We start from the raw sequence: 19825 nt of genomic DNA on the forward strand, positions 1-19825 counted from the left end.
AAACGTATGAAAACAAGTTCAATGTGGTAAAATTTGGTGACTCAAAAAATCGCGCTTACCAGAGCACGTTGATCGGGTCTTAACCTTGAATCAGTGGGCGGAAGTGCATCGGACAACTTTTGATTCAACTCTGAAATCCAAGAAGGAATAAATATATTAAAGACTACCATTCAAAAATCCTCCCAGTCATGTGGTGCGAAATAAGTGAAGCATGGTTGAATCACATTGCAAAATAATGACTTGTAAACTAAAAAGTGGCCAAAACAAAGTACAAAATTTTAAGCGGGGTTACGGAAGAGGTTAAAATTTATATACAAATTGTTTACTAAAGACTCATCGTCAACGCAATACACATTGAACTTAACCCACCATTCAGAGCTAGCGCGTATCGAGTAAAACAGTATTGCTGACGATAATCTTCAATTTGCTCAGGTGCTTTCCAAAGTAGTCTCACGTCCGGACCATTGACATCGAAGTTGGTGCATGTCTCTGGACATGAATAAATAGCTTCCATGTAATTACCGAAAATTGTATAGTGAGCAGCCCCTTTTGCGTCATAGATCTGCCAACACACAACCGTAAACATTAGAAACTCCATCAATGATAAACTTCGGACGAACAGACCTAGCTGCTGATATCACTTTTGAGATAATGAACACACTTGAAACCGGAAGGAAGCGAACAAAGCTAGGAAGTCAATACGAGAATTACATCACGTCAATGAGATAGAATTAACAAGCTTTTCGACAGGTGAAGTGAACAACCTTCCCAGAGATGCGGCATTGTTCTCTGCTGGTCGCTTTGTGAAAGCGAACACGACCGACTTCACCCGTGGTGTGGTTCACCACAGATACCTCCCCATAATTGTCGATCCAAGCTTTACCAACCACAACATTGTGAATGCAAAGCGTTGCTCGGTTCCATACAATATGGTCGCCATACTTAGGGATTTTTAAATGGACCCCTCCATTGCACAGTACCTGCCGAAAAGTATTCCACTTCAGTGCTCCAGCGTCATACAACACATTCCGAGGTGATAGCACATTAGAAGATGATTGATAGACGAACCTCTATACTTTTCCCCCAAAATTTGTTTTTGATCTCGATCTCGCCACAAATTTGGTATGTCTCGCTTTTGCTTTCACTTTGGAATGCTAATATGGGTGGGTGATGACTCACCTGCGGAAGTAAAATCAATGATAAAGTCAAATGCATTCCCAAGATAGTGAATATAAGCTTTTTGTGAACAATGAATCTGATAACCGTGATGCAGCACCTACCAACCAAGGCGAATATTGATTAATAGATAAATTGAGATCATTAATTTTTTCAGGTTCACGATGGACCAAAAATTGTTGCACAGAATCATGAAAATATGTGATTTTTTATCAAAAAATACATTTCTGTGCACCGTTCGCAATATCAAGTTTCCAAACGCAATCGCACCTGCTCAGCCAGAAACCAACAGTGGTTGTCCTGATACTCATAAGTTTCCCCCAATAGTGGATTGAAAGGTTTTGCATCACGATGGATGCTACCATAATAGCTTGCACAAGTGAATGCTGTTGCCAAAAGTAGACGCTCTAAAGAGTCTGTCTTCCGAACTGCCTGCTCCAATAAGTCCCTACAGAGATAATATTGAAACAAAAACAATTGTACCATCAGTACAGTAAGACAATAACTAATAAAATCAAAACAAACTTCTAGCTACAGATCTTTTTAGCATTACAAGATAAAATAACACGCAACACTGTGACTTCTGAGAAGTCTAACATCAAAATGAATACAATTGCGTTCACGGAAGACTAAACGTAGACCAAGCGAAAGTGTTTACCGATATTGCAATTCTTCAGCACACTTTTGAAGCACTGAGAGAGGCTCGTTGATGGTAGCAGGCATAGTGATGTGGTTGAGATCCCTGCCAACCGCGTTCTTCAATACTGTCCAAACAGTAAACCCTCGTGAGAGAGGTCTAGGAGCTGGTAATCTGCAAGCAGTTGTTAGAAAAACAGTGAGACAATGCTAGCAGGAGAGCTTATAAATGTAAAAAGATGTCCTGAATGAGATTATGAAGCAGATCCAGGTGAGCTCCACGTTGAATCATAAGATAACGTGAATCTCACCTCCTTCTTGGCTGATCAACCCCTTCTCCTTCAGCTTCTGACAGAAAATCAGCATCCCCTATATCAGCCTCTTCAGGGGGTTCTTGATCAACATCCATTGTTTCAGCTAGGTTTTCTTGCTCTTCAGATGACATTGACCGAGAAGCAAATTCATGATGATTCAAGACCTCCAAGGCTTCAAAGTATTCCTGTCATATTAACAAAGCATCCCTGAAATTTGATGGTTGAAAAAATTGCCTTAAATATACATAACGGACCTTCCTAGTATATGTGAATCCATTATGAAGTAGGTAACTATCGATTCTACATATTGATTCTCACATGGGAATAATTGAACAGAAACGGCTCGCAGGACTACAATGTAAACGTGTAAAATTAATTAAATGTGTTACAACAGACGCTGACAAGGCACGTCGGTGAAATATCTAGCCCTTGAAATTATGATTGAAAGGGGAGCCAGCCATGAGAACTCTGGGATCAACTGTAAGGATAGGACATAAATTTAACATAAAAGTCGAGCAAGGATTGCATTGTCCAGTTCCTTCCGGTTCATACCTCATTTCCAACATCAGGATGCACTATTGCAATATCATCTTCAGTGTCCTCTCCATCTTCCGTGACTGACTCCTCAGAAGTATTTTTGTGTTCACATTCGCACTGTTTCTCTTCCTGCATGAGCATTCCAATTACAAGAGGTAAGATTACCGGAGTATGTTCCAACACACCTCTATGTACACAACTTCAAGAGAGACTTAAAATCGATTTTCTGACAAAGATTGCCAAGCTACTGTCCATTCGCATCTGAATAATCATCTGACTGAAGGATGTTGCTGAAACAATTTTCGAAAATGCAACAAGAAATTTAACCCCCGAAGCCTTATAGCATTATTTTCACCTATACAATACAACACAATGCGGTAGAAAGCACCAACATTTTTTACATTTACCTTGCATCTTTCTCTCATGCTCGAATGAGCTGCTCTATCATGATGAAGTTGGCGCAAGGATCTCAATGCTTGTTGTAAGACAGCATTATCTGCTTCAAGTTCAAGCACTCGGCATATCTCTTCTTTCAAGGCCTGCGACCACCAGAAACGTTCCAATGACCATGCCGTGTCACTACGTCATTATCAAAGAAAATAATCATGAAGGACTCGAAACATTCAAGCAAAGATGGATTTCACAATAAGTCGAGAATAAGTATAAGACGTACTTCAGACAGTGGATATCAAGGAGCTAAACTACGTGGCCAAAGTCTTCCACCATAGTCTCGTGAATGAACGTCAGAATTTGAGAAGTATTGTGATTAAAAACATCCTCAGTGTAAAACAAGTAAAATTTTCCATAAGCATAGTCATACACGCAGATGTCATCCCCAAATGAAATAACGTTCATTTTTTATTCTATTTTTTGAAAATTTAACAAATGCGGATCATTCCTGAATAGCATTAAGCATATGTGGGCTGTTTCCCACGCACCTACATTTAGCATGCGATCGCAACGACATAGGCTTACAAAGATATGCAATATTTTACCTCATTGTACGTATCCTGCATGTTGTTCCAAGCGGCATGAAGAGGTCCTTGACTGAATAACCCATTCCTTCCAGGACCGGTCGATGCTTCTTTATCAAACGCTTTCAGTTGCCCTACCCCGAACTTGTCTTCCTTACTTCCGTGGCTTGAGGCCCCACCTGTTCTAGAAGTTGACCCATGAGATGACCCATCAGTTTCCTTCCTTTGTACCATGACGTCTCTATCCAACTTCTTCATTAGACTTGGATCAGATTCCTCGCTGGAAGTTGATGCAATACCGTGAGCAGAGTCCCCATTCCTTTTCCGGTGATGCAAAGGACCACTAAAACTAATAGGCTGTTTCTTAGACCCTGATTCAGGGTCGGATGAATTACCATGAACGCTACGTTTTCTTCCTGAGAAGCACTCAGCTCCGATGCAACTAACATCCTTAGAAAAAAATTCAGGATCATGATCATCCAGCGACACAGATAAGCTTCTCCGCCTTCCCCTTTCAAATTTCTTTTCAACTCGTGAATTAAAGATGGGCACTGAATTTTGAGACCTGCACAAAAAAAAAAAAAAAAAAAAAAAAAAAATCCCCACTTTTTAGCAGCTAGTACTGAAGGAGAACCCAACCTTGAGATAAATTGGAGGACCTCATCCACTCACCGTCCGAAAATTATAATTACTGCACTGCACACTTAAACGCAAACAACCTATATCTCTCCTGGCCCTTGCTAAATTGTGCGAATCCCTGCGTATTCCATAAAGTTTTGAAGCAGCAGAGTTTCTTCCTGTACTTAAATCAACTTTAAAAATCAACTCAAAAAGAAGTATTATTATTATTATTATTATTATTATTAGACATAGCACTGTTTTCATGTACCAAAAATACAGAATCAGCTTGGGCAAGACAGGTAACCACCTGATACCGCTTATATCTTGAGTTGGCTCCTTGGGCAGAAAAGCCTCCGCGTCGCTTTTCATCTTTAAGAGAGAACGAGAACCATTTATGTTCTCATGGTCATTTTCATGTACCCGAAGCATCCAAGGCGACATAGGTCCAGAATAATTCTGAAAAGGTTTCGTCGCTCCCATCCCTGGAGAAGATAGTTTGTCATCTCCTGTTGCTGGAGTAACAGTCTGCTGTTGAACAGCATCCGACTCAGGTGCTTCATCCTCCATCATGAATAGCCCGTTCGACCTCCAGTTTGTTTCTGGAAGTTTAGGTGAAGTGGAGAGCCCGTTTGTCGTTGTAGGATTCACGGGTCCTTCAGAGTGTTCGGCAAAGCCAAGGACGCCCGAGATCGTTGATAATGATTGTTGTAACGTCTGCAACTGATCAAGAAAAGCTGCACATACAGAAACATAGAAAACCAAAGATTTTAAGCCCTACTTGATTAAGGATGGGTATTCGCTGAGCGACAGGTCTTTCACTTACACCTCACTTAACATATGTACCCCCACAAGAAAGACCAAAGATATGCAGAAAATTCTTAAAGAACATCACGTTCTGTTCAAAATCTGAACCTTGTTAAACAGATCCAAAGACTTAAACAAACATGTGAGAATTAGCAATTGAATCGATGAGCAGAGTTAGTAGCGACCAGGTAGTACCCTGCCGTGTGGGCTCCAGATCTTTGAGGCGTTCTCTGACTCTTCTATTGAACTCTCTTTCTTGATCCTCCCAATCCTCTCTCTCATGCTGCGCAAAATCTGAGAAGTTATACTTTATGCAACGAAGAACCAATTAAATCTATCGATAAAATTCAGCTTCTAACGGATGATCTGAATTAGTCAAAATATAGGTTGTAAGATGCTGCTCGCTTCAAGAGAATGAAAATAACATATAACCTCTCAACCATGCGAGTTACACATCATCTTCAGACGGAAAATAGAAGTTAGGGAGCTTGCGTACTTTAAAATGTACTTTAAACAACAGCCATGTTCCTACAAATGTGAGCGTTGTTTATGGATTTACCGAGGGTACAGATGGTTGAGGAAGTAATGCAATCCCGGCATCCCGTCCAGCCCTCTGAACTGAGTCATGATACACCCGAATTGATTCATGAATGGCATCCAACCATGGCTGCCGATAGTCACGACTGATCGTACGCAGATAATACACATCAGAACCCTTCATAATCTTGAACTGCCGTTCCTTGCCTGAGGTAGGAACCACCGTGGCTCCCTGTTCATATTCAGGGAAAAGCAGATCAAGTCAGTGGTGGTCTGAAAGAAGAGAGACTCGCATAATTTGCATAAGTTGCCAGTAAGGTTAGAAGTTCTACACAAAGTCAATTTCACTGTTGATTCAATAGGTGCTACAAGAAAGGATTACACGTACAAGGAGGCTGATGCATCCATGACGACCAACTGTTTCTGAATTCTTGTAGTGAAGAAGCAGTCCTGGAGGATTTGCAACAAACCAACGCCGCTGCCAACGCTTAAACCTTCCAGTCCAAATAAGGACCCATCCTGCAGGAGGTTGCCCACCTCGGTCTGAACCACTGTGTGTTTTTTTCTGCCAACTCCGTGGGTCATATATTTTCCTACATTGACCACAGAAAAAATGAAAAGAAGATCACGAAGAGTACATGGTGCCAACAAGAGCATTACCATTAGATGTGGATTCAGCGTCTTAAATACCTCAAATCTTGTCAAATTCGAAGAACCCCATTCTCGAGGGACGGAAAAACCTTAAGTATTATTTAGGTTGATAAGAATAATTACCAAATGGACATACAATTACAATCACAACAAAACTCAGGCAGAGCTCCTGCGAAGAGATTGCACGAGAACGAATGCCCAGGCTTCACTCCAGGCCAAGTCGAGCACAAACTAAGCTATCAAAGCCTTCTTAAATAAACCGGTGCACACGACGCAACCGAGCGAATTCTCGAGGGCCGTAGCATATGGAAGATCTACGAATCGGAAGAAGGATTCTGCCCGAGACAACCGAGTCTTTGTGCATTCTGTCAATGTTTCTTCTCCACGTGTCAAATACAACACGTATCTATTGCTACAATGCCTCAAGTACAAGTGAAGCGTCTTAATGGCACTTCATTGCATGTAATAACATGATACGGAAAAGATTTTAATCTCACCTGTTGCCTTGCGCTAACTCCTTTGACATGGAAGATCGACGACGACGTTGGCGCTGCTGATGAGGGACAAACGCTGCTGACGTTGAGCGATGAGGGGCAATCGCTTCCATCGCAAGTTGCAAGCTTCAACTACGTCGCAGGCAAATGGGAACCGATTTCTAAGACCCCGAAAAATAAATGTGGGGAGTTCAAAATGATACGAAGGTCACACGGTCCGGAAACCTTCACTTTAAAATAGTTAAGCAGGTAACTGGAGGTTACTCTCTACGCCTCAATTACCAATAAGAATGTTTTCAAAACATCAAGAGGTTCCAACAATTAGGCCTGCAATAGAGTTCAGATCCCAGTGAAACTTTAACGAAAACCTCCAGCGTCAAAAGGAGACTGTGTACCGGCTATTTTCCAGTCTTGCATCATAAAACTTTACAAGTCATGAAAAACACCTCTGACGAGCACTAGTCATTTCCGAGCTGGAGCACAATCTCACTTCCAAGGTCCCGAACATGAACAAGCTCAATCCAAAATATAAAATATAAAAATTAGCATGAATTCAACGCGAACAGCCACAGAGCTAAGGCACCACGCAGCAACAGAAGCTGTGCGTATCGCTTAAATACCGACAAATTCCAACGTCACCCTTAACAGCTCCCCCTGCGTTCACAAGAAACGCATCGGCTGCCCATCAATAATCAAACATAGCCGAAATTCGCTTCGATTCTACCTGAGGATCTCAATGCACACTCCCAGTAAAACAATCACATGATCGCATCTCCCCTAGGCAGGTCGACTTCCTCCTTGATCAGCTCCCCCCAGCTCAACAACTGTCTAGCGGTGGAAACAGAACATGATCTCTCAATGCAAAACACTTCGTACACTTCCTTTCCTACCACCTCTCCTCCCCAATTATCGAGCTACAGGCCACGAGCTCGACACAACCACGCGTACAGACATCAAGTCGGCAAACCGACTGAACCAATCCGATATCCAACGCAATCGCTCCAGGTTCGCATTCCGACTCCCTATTCCTCATCATACCACCTTCTAAACACAATTGACAACCCAAACCATAAACGACCTAGATGATACCTCTATAATTTCCCTTTTCTCATCAATACAAAACAAGCGCCAACGCTCCCAACCCACACCGCCGTGCTTCAAACTCGCTGGAACTTGGTCAAAATCCCATTCCCTGCGCCGCAGCATTGAAGAAAAACGCACACGGCGACCCCTGAGGCCCCTTCGCAGAAAGACAAGAGCAGCGAGCTCGATACAAGGCCAAACGAGGCCAGATCTGTCTCTAAGGAAACACGTTCTGCACCTGCATGGGCGCAACTCCACATGGAATGGGACTGGAATGGAATGGAAGCTCGGAGGAACAAGCGATGGCACCCTTCCCGTTCGCTTCCCTTGACGATCGTCGCCGCAGCGGTGCTTTCTGCTTTTTTTTTAGCACCTCGTGGCCCATGGCCTGCTTGCTTGATTGCGCCGTTCACCCCCCCTTCCATCGCCGTCGCCGACCTCCTTTCCGACGGCGCTGTTCACACTCCTCGCGCGCCTTCATCTAACGGCTCGGGGCGTTGGAACGCGGTCACCTTCAGTTCCCCATGGGGAATATTCGTGTTCTCGTGTTGATTTTTTTTCTATGGGAACGGGAAATACTGCCCGCAGCTTGTGTTGGTGGACTTTATTGGCCCTCGACCTTCGTTGGCGGACGGGCTTCCATTCACTCATTCATTCATTGATTCATTCATCCTTAATTGAATGAATTTGGACATTGCTGCAGCGCCTAAAAAGTGATGTGACTGGGGAAAGTAAAAGGAAATGGGATTGTAAGGGTGCGGGTGAAGGAGGAGGTGACTTACTTTTGCTTTTTCATTACATTACATTTTTAAATAGCATATAAAACAATATCTCAAAAACAACGTATTAATTTTTTAAAAGATAAAAATATTGTAATTTAAATAGAATATTTTATTATATTTTCATTAACTGGAACTAATAATAATAATTTTGAAAAATTATGGATAATATTTTAAAATGAAAATTTATTTACATCTGTAATGTAAATAGTTTGTATTTCAATAGTTATCTTCAGCAAAACAAGTTATTTTTATTACTATTAATATGTCATGATTTTATTCTAGTAGGTGACAAAAGAATAATTGCAAGATAAAATGCTCAATGAGATTGTCTCACTACAAAGTAACATATAATATTTGATACCACTTCCATTGATAGACCTAGTCAATTGAAGCTTTTAGGATGATTAAAAACTATATATATAGTTAAAAAAACATATACATACTCAAAATTCTTATAATTAAATATGTATAATATTATATATATAAAAATATAAAATCTTAACAATTAACTTTATTGATTGCACCACATTAAATTACCTTAACTTTTGTATTTATTAACAGTGACATTTTAACTTTTTTAAGTAATTAAATTTTAAAATAATATTGCTTTAGTATGTTAATACGCCTTTAAAAACCCCATTTGTTTCTTAATTTCATATCACCAAAACCCCATTTCTTTTCAATACAAAGAGTAATTAAAGTCATAGTTTTTACAAGATACATTGTTTACAATTAAAGACAACCCCATATTCATACAATTGCAACAATTGAAAGTGTGATACAGGGCCTCTTGATTTCCTTTGGAAGTTTGTGTTGAAAAACAGTATTGATTTACAAAAACTTACAGCACAATGATGAATTACAATGCAATCAATGTAGCTAAGAAATACACAAATGCATCTAGTGTATCAAAATCAAAAGGATTTCTTTATGTGTTTATTTATCCATGCTAAGGATTGTTTATGTTCATGCTTCCATGTAGCCATCCATGCATTCATCCATCAAACAATTGTTTAAGAATGGCAAGTGTTCAAATTTCGATAATACATGAATAGATATGTGGCTCTTTGGATGCATGAAAAATACACAAGCACACAACTCTAATTTTAAAATACAACACATTTTAAATTTACAATAAAACAAAAAAAATAACAAAAATTCATGTGAAGATTTGTATAATGCAATAATTATTGTGTTTGTTTTATGTTTATAAATCTTACTTTTATATGAATATATATATATATATATATATATATATGTTTGATAATTATCTTAGCCAAAAGCTGGTATATATATATATATATATATATATAAATTTCATACACTGCAAACTGTACATTACTAAACTATAGATTAAGATCAATGCTTAGATTAAGATTGAAAAAATATATTTTCAGTAAATGTTAAAAAAATTGTAGATGAATAAATGTATTCAAATTTCACAATAATAAAGTAAAATTTCAAATATCACCTTTTTAAAAATCTCATTTATTAAATCCAGTGTTGATAAAATGAATTTCAGTGGAAAACACAATATCATTTAGAAAAGTTTTGATTAATTCTTCAAAATTATTAGTTTTGATAGATTAATTATTAAATAGACAATTATATTTGGCTCATACAAAAACTTTATACAATAAGAAGGACTTTTTAATATGTATTATAAACTTTATTTTTCTACAAAAAAATATAAATATACAAATTTAAAGTGGTACAATTTGTAAAAGTAACTTACAGTGCTTGTAATTAAAGACCGTGCTTTTTCTATTGTAATTATAATTTTTTAAATAAAAATCAAGTGTCCAGTAATTTTTGGGCTACAACAGTGTACTTGTAAAATGTTTTTGAAGGTTTTCAAGTAAGAATAGCTATCTATGTCCTCTCTGCATATGGCTTTTGGATTAGGATTATGTTTAAAATAAATTTTTATTGGAAATTTTATTTTTAACATAATCTTAAAACATTTGTTAAATATTGTACTATTTTCAAAACCCATGAAGCATTAAATTGTACAATCTCATTCTTTAATAAAACTAGAAGTTTAAAAAATTTAAAGTTTATAATTTGTGAGTCAAAGACTTTTTTTTTCTTTTTTTTTTCTTTTTTTTCTTTCTCATGAGACATTTAGAGGAAGACTATTGAATTCACCAAATTATCTAGAAGGCACTATAAATAAGGTAAGCATAACTTGTATAAATCAATGCAAGATTACAACTTTTTTTAGGATGGGAGGAAGTTACTTCTCTAAAAACTAATGGATATTTGTTCATAGAGGCATTCAATTTTTGATAAACACATTGGCTCATTTGAAGTCTTCAACTCTAGAAAGATTGTTTAGTGTCAAAAAAGAGTGTCAACAAAGGCTTAATTTCATTAAAACAATGTTGAACCAAGTCATCTTTTTATAATCTTTAATTTATGTTTATTATTTTTAATTTATAATTAATTCTCCTACTCGATCATATGCCTCCAAATCAAATCCTTGAACATATTTTGAAATTTGCAGTATTAATTAATTTCACCACGTGGCGGATTCTCATTCGACAATCAACTTCAACCCAAAGGCCAATTCGTTTTCCGGCTGCCACGCGGTTGCCGCCACGATGGAGCCACGTCATTTGGCGCGAAGAGCGTATGCATGACAATTGGGACGTACGGAGATGGACGAAAGCGTAACTTCGAGGAATTTACCGTGAGCGAGTTTTTCTTGTGTCACGCTGACGAGGAGACTCCAACGCTGACTGTAGGTGCCAGGCTGGCACCGACAAGTGCCACGTGAGATTCATCCGTCCATTCTACACGGTTTTCATCCATTCAAGGTGGGTACATGTTCATAAATGCTCAATATTCATTCATCTTGTGAACGCTGTTTTGTTGTGCAATTTAACTGACCACCGTGTAACATTGCAATGTTTTTTTTTTAAGGTCACTATTGAATTTAGTTTCAGCCATATTTTATGAAATTATAGTCATGATGTATATGGAATGTGAAAAACTATGTGTAGATTCTTAAAAAAAACTATAATCTACTCATTTTTGCATGCTTTTGTTCATCTACATATTTTTTGGTACACTTTAAATTTTTTAGTTCTTTATTTATTGAAACGTTATTTTTATAGATTTTTTTTAATTATATATATATTATTTATTTTTCTTTTGTATGATCTTTATTTACATAAATGATTACTATTATGTTTGATATTTTATTTAAAAAATCATCTTTGAGATTTTATTTTTGAAGAATCCAAAGTAAAGAACAAGAATTTATAAGCACTCAAATTATATGGTAATTTTTTTTGTGTTGCTTTAAGAGCTAGGTTACTAAAGCAATGAAAAGATGTGTCACAACACTTCAAGAGCTAGTTTTTATATTTCAAAAGAAGGTAATTATTTAAATAAGTATTTGACATTCATTGTCAATTGATGAAATTGAAGTATGCATAAATATACACAATTTTATTAGATGTCACCAAAATGTAATTCTTATATATAGATATATATACATATATATAGAAACATATATAGTCCCTACTCATTTATATAGAAACATATATAGTCTTTACTCATTTATAGGTGCTAGATTAGAAAATTATGTGAGGAATGTTTTTATTTTTTATTTTTTTTCTTTCTTTCTTTTAGAGAATGTAGTGGAGCAATAGATGAAATATGAATTTAAGAATTGTTGATGCATCTTATTAATCTACAACAATGTAAAAGATTCATTTCAATCATAAGACATAAGTATTTTAAAACCTTCTATTATTGCAATAATAAAAATTTCAGATTATTTATTTATTCTATTATTGCAATAATAAATTAGAAGAAGATTAATCAGATTAATAAATAATCTGTATTAGTGCTTTCTCATTTGCTTTTCTATTTTGGAAATATGTTTCTCCAATCTATTATCTTTTCCGATGTCTCCCACTGAATTTTCATAGCAAAAAATAGTAGATAATCATATTTAATTAGTTCATATAATGATATAATAATAGTATATCAAACAAGTATATAATTTATTTTAATTTATGATAATAATTTTAATAATTTATTGTTTTTGTATATGATTTAGTATCTTCTTGGCATATTATGATTGTGCATGAAGTTACTCAATTATTTGGATTAATGTGATATTATTATAAAAAAAAAGTACAAAGCTCAAGAAATACATAAAGACAAGGAAATTAAGAAGTAAGATGAAATGTATGAAAATATCAGTTTTTTATAGATGAAAAGTAAGTTTTCTATTCTATAATTAATATTTGAAGGCTCTTAGTTATATATAAAATTATTAAGACTTGAGTATTTTAAATTTTAAAATTATATCCCCTACTTCCTAGAATTATAAATGTCTTGTATTTTAAAGTTTTTGGACAATGAGATTTTGGTTCCTCTCTCCAAATCCTTGCATTGTTGCCATTTGGAATACTACTAGGAAGTCATTTTCAAGTTTTCAAGTTGATTGAACTTCTACCTTTCTAGTTGAGAAGATATCAAAATGTTTGTGCTTTAACTTTTTTGGTAGTATTCTTTTTGTCTCTTATAATAATTATTATAATTGGATATTTTTAGTAGAACTACATTTTTTTTTTGTAAATATTATAAATGCATACAACAAACTGTTCTCTTATTTGAAAACCTTACAAGTTTTAACAAAAGTTTAAACAAAATGTTATTTTTAAAGAATGTGTAATCATTTTATGATTAAGTTGTGGAGACTATAATTTCTTTTCATTTATGGTAATTTGATGGAATATATTTATTTTAGTACATTTTTTAAGTCTTGGAATTTTCTACCATAATACTCTATATGCTTTTAATATACTTAAGTATACATAAGTGTTACCAAAACATAATTATTTTTTAAAAAATTAATTATGTAGTTAAAAAATAATGAAATATCTTTAACTCACTGTAATACAAGTTTTTATTCTAATTTTTTTACTGAATTTTCTCTTAAAGGATTTGCATGTAATTTTTAGTTTCCATTTTTGAAACATTTAAAAAATAAAATAAAATAAAAAACTTTAACTTTCCTTAAGGCATATTAGAGCTTCAATGAACAGCATTATTACTCAAATCAACAAGGCATATTATCAAAAAAAAATCCATAAATATTGTAAATAAAATAAAAAAATAAATATTCATAGCATTACATTTTAGGGTTTGTGAAAATCTCATATATATATATATATATATATATATATATATATACTTCATTTTCATTTTTCAAAAGATTAGTTTCATAGAAAAAAGAAAATGATAATAAAATAAAATAAAAACATACCTAAACTCATCCAAGGAAGAGCAATGTTTGATATATACGAGACACAGGTGAAAAATTCACAGGACATACCTCAATCTCATGAACTTTGAATGGCTTTGAGGGCACCCCCCCCCCCTTTCTGACAACACGTGAATCCTGTGGATCTGCCAACTTCATTTGAATCCAAGTCCACACAAACAGGTCTAACAATAATTTAATAGTCAATGGTCTAAGAAATAAGGGCCGAAGCGAGGAAAAGAATGAGTACACATTGAAAGCAAAGTACCACTGCATCTGTCAACAGTATTTGCTGTACTGATCGAGATAGACAGGACTTGACCCATTATCATCTAACCTCTCATTCAAGCCTATAAATTAATAGTATTGTATCAAAATGAAAATAAAAACTGAACTGGCTGTGTCTAAACCCTCGAGAATTGTACAAAAAATCTATCTACCTGAGGCCACATCGACACCCTCGGAAAGATTATGTACATATATCTATGGTTGACGAAGCCATAAGACACCTCATTTCTATTATCTATCCAGTGATTTGTAGTCATATTACTCTCCGATCACTACTAGATACCGCTAAAAAATTCGAGCAAGTCGTTGAATCGTTTGAAAACCACCCACAGCCCACAAGAGAAACAGCGGAAAGCTAGCAAAATCGCATCTCCAAGAGAGTGCAGCGACTTGTTTGCAAATGGAGATATGTACTCCAGAAAACTCTACGCCACTCACACAGCCTTCACATTATCCACCTGGCAAGGAGATATTAATATCAGTTCGCCGAGCTTCTGCAAGAGGAGGATTTGACCACGGCATTGGTTGTTGGAATAGTCCCATCGATTGGTGAAACAATTGTTGGCTGGATTGCCCACTTGATGGATGGCTCGGAGGCGTAACAGCTTGTTGATGAGCTGGAGTTGAAGCTGCAGTTACACAAGTTTCTGATGAGGACGAACAATCCCTGCTGTATTGTCTTGAAACAAGAGATAGCTGCCTGAGCGAAGGATTAACAGCGAAGCCGGAACCTTTTGAGACGAGAATAATTAATAACATGATTGGAAATACCAATCGACAGCACAAGCTCAACAAAGTCTAATAGACAAATCTCTACATATGCGGAGCTACGAAGGTACCTGGAGTGGCTGACACAGGACTCGTCTTCAAAGGACGTGGCGCTGAAGCGGGTGTAAGGGCAGCAGAAAAATCGGCACCCAGAGAGTAGCCCATCGATGGTTGTTGTCCATTACCCACCTTTACCGCAGCCTTTTCAGGCTCGAAGATAAAGCTTCCGACCACCACCTATTTGAACCACACATTAAAATTTCAGCCCTTCTGAAAACGAAATTTAAAGAAAAAAAACTGTAAATTCCGAGACCAAATAATAGGCATTATGCACAGATGCAGTTACAGCCAGGCCCTGCTGTAAAGTCACTGAATGGCACATGCAAAAGACTAAGATCGAAGCCATAAATAGCTGGGTAATTCCACGGGTAACAAATTTAGGAAAATATGACATACTTGAATGGGAGAAGCGGCGGTTAGCACGCCTGCTACACCTCCACCTATTACACGCCCGTCAGAGCAAGCTAATGATACACTCAGTCCACCAGTTCGCTGCCGAGAATTAGCTCCTTGTTCAGTTGGAAGGAAAGAACCCATCAATGAAAGAATTTCATAACGTCCCTGCATACACAATTAAGAGGGGGGTTTTAATAATGCATACATAGCACCATCTAGAGTTCATCACGCGGGAGGAGCTGATAATATACATCGTCGGTAGAAAAAAAGATTATATATAACAAGAAGGAACAACCAATGTGCAAACAAGCAATAGAAAATAATACCAGGAAACTTTACTTGGGAAAATCAGCTTACTGGCAGTATCCCTTACAATCAAAGAAGAAGACTATGAACAGAAAACAAAAAGGCACTGGACATGATAAAGGATTCTCTTGCAAACCAGTCCTTCAGCAAGGTCTACTAATGTTTCGATGCATCACCAGCTCAAAATGAAGACCATGCGCTGGAACACCGTGAACACTTTGAATGACGAATACTACTAGAAACTATTATATACAATAAATGGAATAGTGTACGTTTGTTACATGTAACTTCATCCTCTACAAATGAGGAAACGCAACTTGCACTGGCATTCAAATGAGCTCTTATAATACCTCATATGTAACATTACCGCCTGATGAAGATTGCTGACGCAGTATTGCTGTAGATATTGCACCATTGGCTGACATCACACACACTGCGCGAGGCCCATGTTGGGCAAATGAATATATCTTTGCGGCTATGTCCTGCAGATTCAGCAAGAAAACCATTACCTTCTTAAATCTCGGGTGAAAATCGAAACAGAACTGAATTTGAACACGGCTACATTATGTAATCCATAAAAGAGCTAGGTCCATTTTAAAGACAAAATTCACTACGAAAATGCTTGAATTCAGCAAGCGACTCATGCCTACCTTGCACAAATAAGACGCAGGTTGGAACGATTAAAACAGCAATGACAAATGCACATGCAAATTCCTTGTAGTTCTAACTAGAAATGTAACTCTCATATAAGTCTAACGGACAAGACTCACTGCATGTTAGAGGTGATCGTTTCCCAGATGGATGAATGGAAATGTTCTTACTAGGGACTACAGCAGATGCAATAGACTGCACGAACTACACATTAAGGATCTCACCTCGCCAGCTGCAATTGTAATGATGTGAGGAGTGAAGTTTTGCCCTGCCCATGAGCCTGCCATCATTGACACTTATTAGATCACATAATAAGCGACAAATATGAACATTCACACTAACGCATTCTTAAAGAACCAAATCAACCAAATAGCGCAATCAAAAGACAAAACACTTTTATATGATACAAAGGCTTATGTAGGCCTTCATTGTTCAGTCCCATTTCAGTTAACAATGAAAAATGCCACGGAAATCTGGGTGAAGCTGCTTATCCTCATTCCATCAAGAATTTAGCATTATTGCCATGCAGAATGAGCCTATACGCGAGCTTCCACAAAGCATAGTTACTCGTCTGCATGCTTTCCTATGAATCATAATATCCATATTTTATCGGCTAGTCCAAGTTGAGTTGACCGTGAATTCTCTGTTGGTCTCGGCAGGTTATATTCCAATTTACCAGCTCAAAGAAGCAGATTAACATTTTCTGTTCTGCTGCAATACCCTCGATAAAACACCAGACCTCAAACCATGGACAATGTGAATGAACGGCTAGGACTACGCTATTAATCATTGCTTGAAATGTTTTCAGAGATTCAGGAGGGACCTGCGCTGGGAAACGACACTAATTGATGGAGTTTTCTGCTTGAGCCAAGAGGCCTCCCACGCCCTCGCTTTACACCCGTTGGAGTAAACGGAGACCCAGATGGCCCAGAGTTAGGAGTGTGAAGTGCAAGCTGCATATTAACAGGCGTCCCACCAGCTGCTGAGGCGGCACCACCAGGTTCATTACCAACGTACTTTCGAGGTCTACCTCTTTTCCTCTTAACAGTCTCTCCCCGACTGGAAACTCCTCCCAAGGCCATACCCATGCTCATAACCAGCGCAGAAGGCATCGGCAGCACCGGCGCCGGCGCAGACGCTGGCGCCGGACGCGTACCTTCGGCTGGAGGTTGTGAAGAATTCATCTCTGAACCTGAGACATTCCTTCTGGAAAAAATAGGGGCGTGAAAATTTAGGGCAAGTCTGGCTGTAAGATTCCTCTAGGCACCCACCGTTTCTCTGCCCTGAAAGCACGAACAAAACCTGCATAACATACATTACGTTTCAGGGGCTACTTGTAAACAAAGGATATGACTGAACATGCAGCCTGAGCAACTCGACATTCCGCAAAACCACTAAGAGACGGGTACTAGCTGCCCACATCAGTACGGTGGCGTGATTCACAATGTACTCACGTCAGTCCCTCCTGCATCCATTCTCGCCGATCTACAAAACCTCGCAAGCTGCGAAGCAGCTAGCAACAGTGCCATCAAATCTTGTACACCTAACACACTAAATTTCTAAGATTTCATTTTCACTACTTCCCTTACTGCTAATAAAACTGCATTAGATCGTCTCATACTGGAACCAGATCATCTGAGCTCCGTTCTACTCATTCTACTCACGAAAATTTGAACTCTGGTACTACCTCCAGCATGAAAACCTTATAATCCAGCAAACGTCAGGCACAGCTCACTCGACTACTGCTCCAACTAGCTACTTCCACGTAACTAATTCAGCCAACACACGACCCGTCACAACCCACCACTCCATTCAAACCACCCATGACAAAGCCATCCAAATAACCTTCAGGCATTCTCTCCGCTCTGGCTCTAATTTCCAAGGTTCACATCGAATAAGCTCAAATCCGCAGTGCCACCCAACTCATCAGAATCCCTCAGTCCATATCAGCAACGCAACGCGGCACCCTCACACACCCCCACACACCCCCACACCCTCTCTTGCTCGCGCTCTCTCTCTCTCTCTCTCTCTCTCTCATGCTGCAGGCCACACTACTTTTTCTCATCAAAAACATATGAAACCAACCAACCCAGAAAATGCGACAAACACCATAATCCCAAGTCTTTTCTAAGTTGCAGAAAAATGGGGAGTCCTACCTAGGTCGGACATACCACGAACCAACCCACAAAAAGAAAAATACACAGTGGAGAGGGAAAAAAGAAGCCCGCGACCAGGAGAGGGAGGAGGGGAGGGCGGGAGGAAGGAAGGAGGGAGGGAGGGAGGGAGGGAGGGAGGGAGGGGGGTTTCTCACGAGAAACGCGGCTTCCTCATGGAAAGGCGAAGGAAAGGGGAGTGGAGGGGTGGGGAGGAGAGGAGAGAAGGGCGTGGTCACCACGCAGAGCCGAACTCACATGATGTACAAGGGATGGATTTCTACTACCAGGAAGAAGAAGAAGTGGAATGGCGACACATTTCCCACGTATTCTCTTCTGGTTTTCTCTCTCACTCTCTCATTGCTGCTGCTGCTGTCTCTCTGCTCTGCTCCACCCTACCCCACCATCCCTCGCGCCGCGCTGCCCCAGCGCGCGCGCTGGCCGCGTCGCGGCGCACTACCTGTGCCCGTGACCGTGCCCGGCCTCGGCTGAGCGCGGTTCCACGAGAGCAATTCCGTTTTTCTTTTTCTTTTATTCTCGTCTCGGTACTTTTCTTTCTGTGTGTTGTTCCTTATTACTTTGTCAACTGCTTTTTCAATGAGGTAGGTAGGTGTATTGCAACATATGCTCTCTAAGTCCCAAATTATTCAATGTCGGAGTTGTGAGGTGTTTGATTGTTAAAGTATTTGAAGTGTGTTTATTGTAAGGAAGGATGAGTTTTGATTGGGGGATAAATAATGAAAAAGGTATATCAAGACCGTGGTCTTCCCAACTTGGTGAAATTATATTTTTACTATGTTATTTGGAGTTATGATTGGAAGTTGTATAGATATAAATGTCGAAAAAGATATAAATTAAATAAAGATCATATGAAGAAAAACAAATTGTGCTTTATGGCACAAGCCATTATGCACAATTTAAAAGTGAATTATATTCTTATAAATTTAATTTTAAAAACTAAATATGAAATTGATTAATAATTTTTTTAAATTTAATTTAATTCCAATAAAATAAATATTTTATATTATTTTTATAATCTTCATCAGATTTTTAAAGTTAATACAAAACATAGTTGGATTAAAAAACAACCTACAAAAAATATATATATATATATATATATATATATATATATATATATATATATATATTATTTTTATTTAATGTTATAAAATAAACCATTTCAACTTAAATAAAATAAAACAAATTATTGAATACATAAATTTCAAAAATAATATGATATATTTGTATATTTATAGGATTATTTTCAAATTTTTATGGATGAAAAGTAGATGCAATTTCCATTAATAGTG

At 37.7% G+C, this 19825-nt stretch overlaps 2 protein-coding genes across 10 annotated transcripts in view; both read right to left on the bottom strand.

The window, feature by feature from the left end:
* Positions 1-8182, bottom strand: part of LOC112288897 (uncharacterized) — a 9152-nt gene extending 970 nt beyond the window's left edge. Inside the window, exons 1-16 of one of the 3 annotated variants that reach the window (XM_090254235.1) lie at positions 7834-8110; positions 6748-7398; positions 5988-6192; positions 5622-5831; positions 5258-5345; positions 4566-4992; positions 3659-4202; positions 3071-3202; positions 2679-2792; positions 2124-2311; positions 1835-1987; positions 1447-1624; positions 1069-1179; positions 765-980; positions 370-562; positions 60-130 (exon numbers count right to left, since the gene is read on the bottom strand). In XM_090254235.1, coding sequence (XP_090110361.1) covers positions 60-130; positions 370-562; positions 765-980; positions 1069-1179; positions 1447-1624; positions 1835-1987; positions 2124-2311; positions 2679-2792; positions 3071-3202; positions 3659-4202; positions 4566-4992; positions 5258-5345; positions 5622-5831; positions 5988-6192; positions 6748-6857 — 2940 coding nt within the window. In that variant the 5' untranslated portion in view covers positions 6858-7398; positions 7834-8110. Of the gene's footprint in view, positions 1-59; positions 131-369; positions 563-764; positions 981-1068; positions 1180-1446; positions 1625-1834; positions 1988-2123; positions 2312-2678; positions 2793-3070; positions 3203-3658; positions 4203-4565; positions 4993-5247; positions 5346-5621; positions 5832-5987; positions 6193-6747 lie in introns of all 3 variants that reach the window. The other 2 variants (XM_024533616.3, XM_090254236.1) reach the window with 2 other exon arrangements.
* Positions 8183-14029: 5847 nt separating this feature from the next.
* LOC112288850 (AT-hook motif nuclear-localized protein 1) lies at positions 14030-18891 on the bottom strand. Of its 7 annotated transcripts, none has more exons than XM_073537281.2 (7): positions 18774-18891; positions 17186-17664; positions 16587-16642; positions 16062-16193; positions 15406-15570; positions 15021-15186; positions 14030-14810 (listed from the first exon to the last, which is right to left on the bottom strand). In XM_073537281.2, exons 2-7 carry the CDS (start codon positions 17544-17546, stop codon positions 14632-14634), a joined length of 1059 nt encoding a protein of 352 aa, XP_073393382.1. In that variant the 5' UTR covers positions 17547-17664; positions 18774-18891; the 3' UTR covers positions 14030-14631. The 7 variants fall into 7 exon arrangements, with proteins under 7 accessions (XP_073393382.1, XP_073393377.1, XP_073393384.1 ...); XM_073537276.2 differs by having other exon boundaries at positions 18519-18846; XM_073537283.2 differs by having other exon boundaries at positions 14030-14860; positions 18519-18811.
* Between the last annotated feature and the right edge of the window lie 934 nt (positions 18892-19825).

Source organism: Physcomitrium patens, chromosome 11 (assembly GCF_059467195.1).
Source record: "Physcomitrium patens ecotype Gransden chromosome 11, ASM5946719v1, whole genome shotgun sequence".
NCBI classification, from domain to species: Eukaryota; Viridiplantae; Streptophyta; class Bryopsida; order Funariales; family Funariaceae; genus Physcomitrium; species Physcomitrium patens.

Bases quoted from the DNA above. Each gene is read 5' to 3' on its own strand.
- LOC112288850 (XM_073537281.2), bottom strand. From the start codon at position 17,546: ATGAATTCTTCACAACCTCCAGCCGAAGGTACGCGTCCGGCGCCAGCG. The intron at 16,643-17,185 runs GTCCCTCCTGAA...CAATGATGGCAG, and splicing joins AGTGTCGTTTCCCAGCGCAG to GCTCATGGGCAGGGCAAAAC. The intron at 16,194-16,586 runs GTGAGATCCTTA...CTGAATCTGCAG, and splicing joins TTACAATTGCAGCTGGCGAG to GACATAGCCGCAAAGATATA.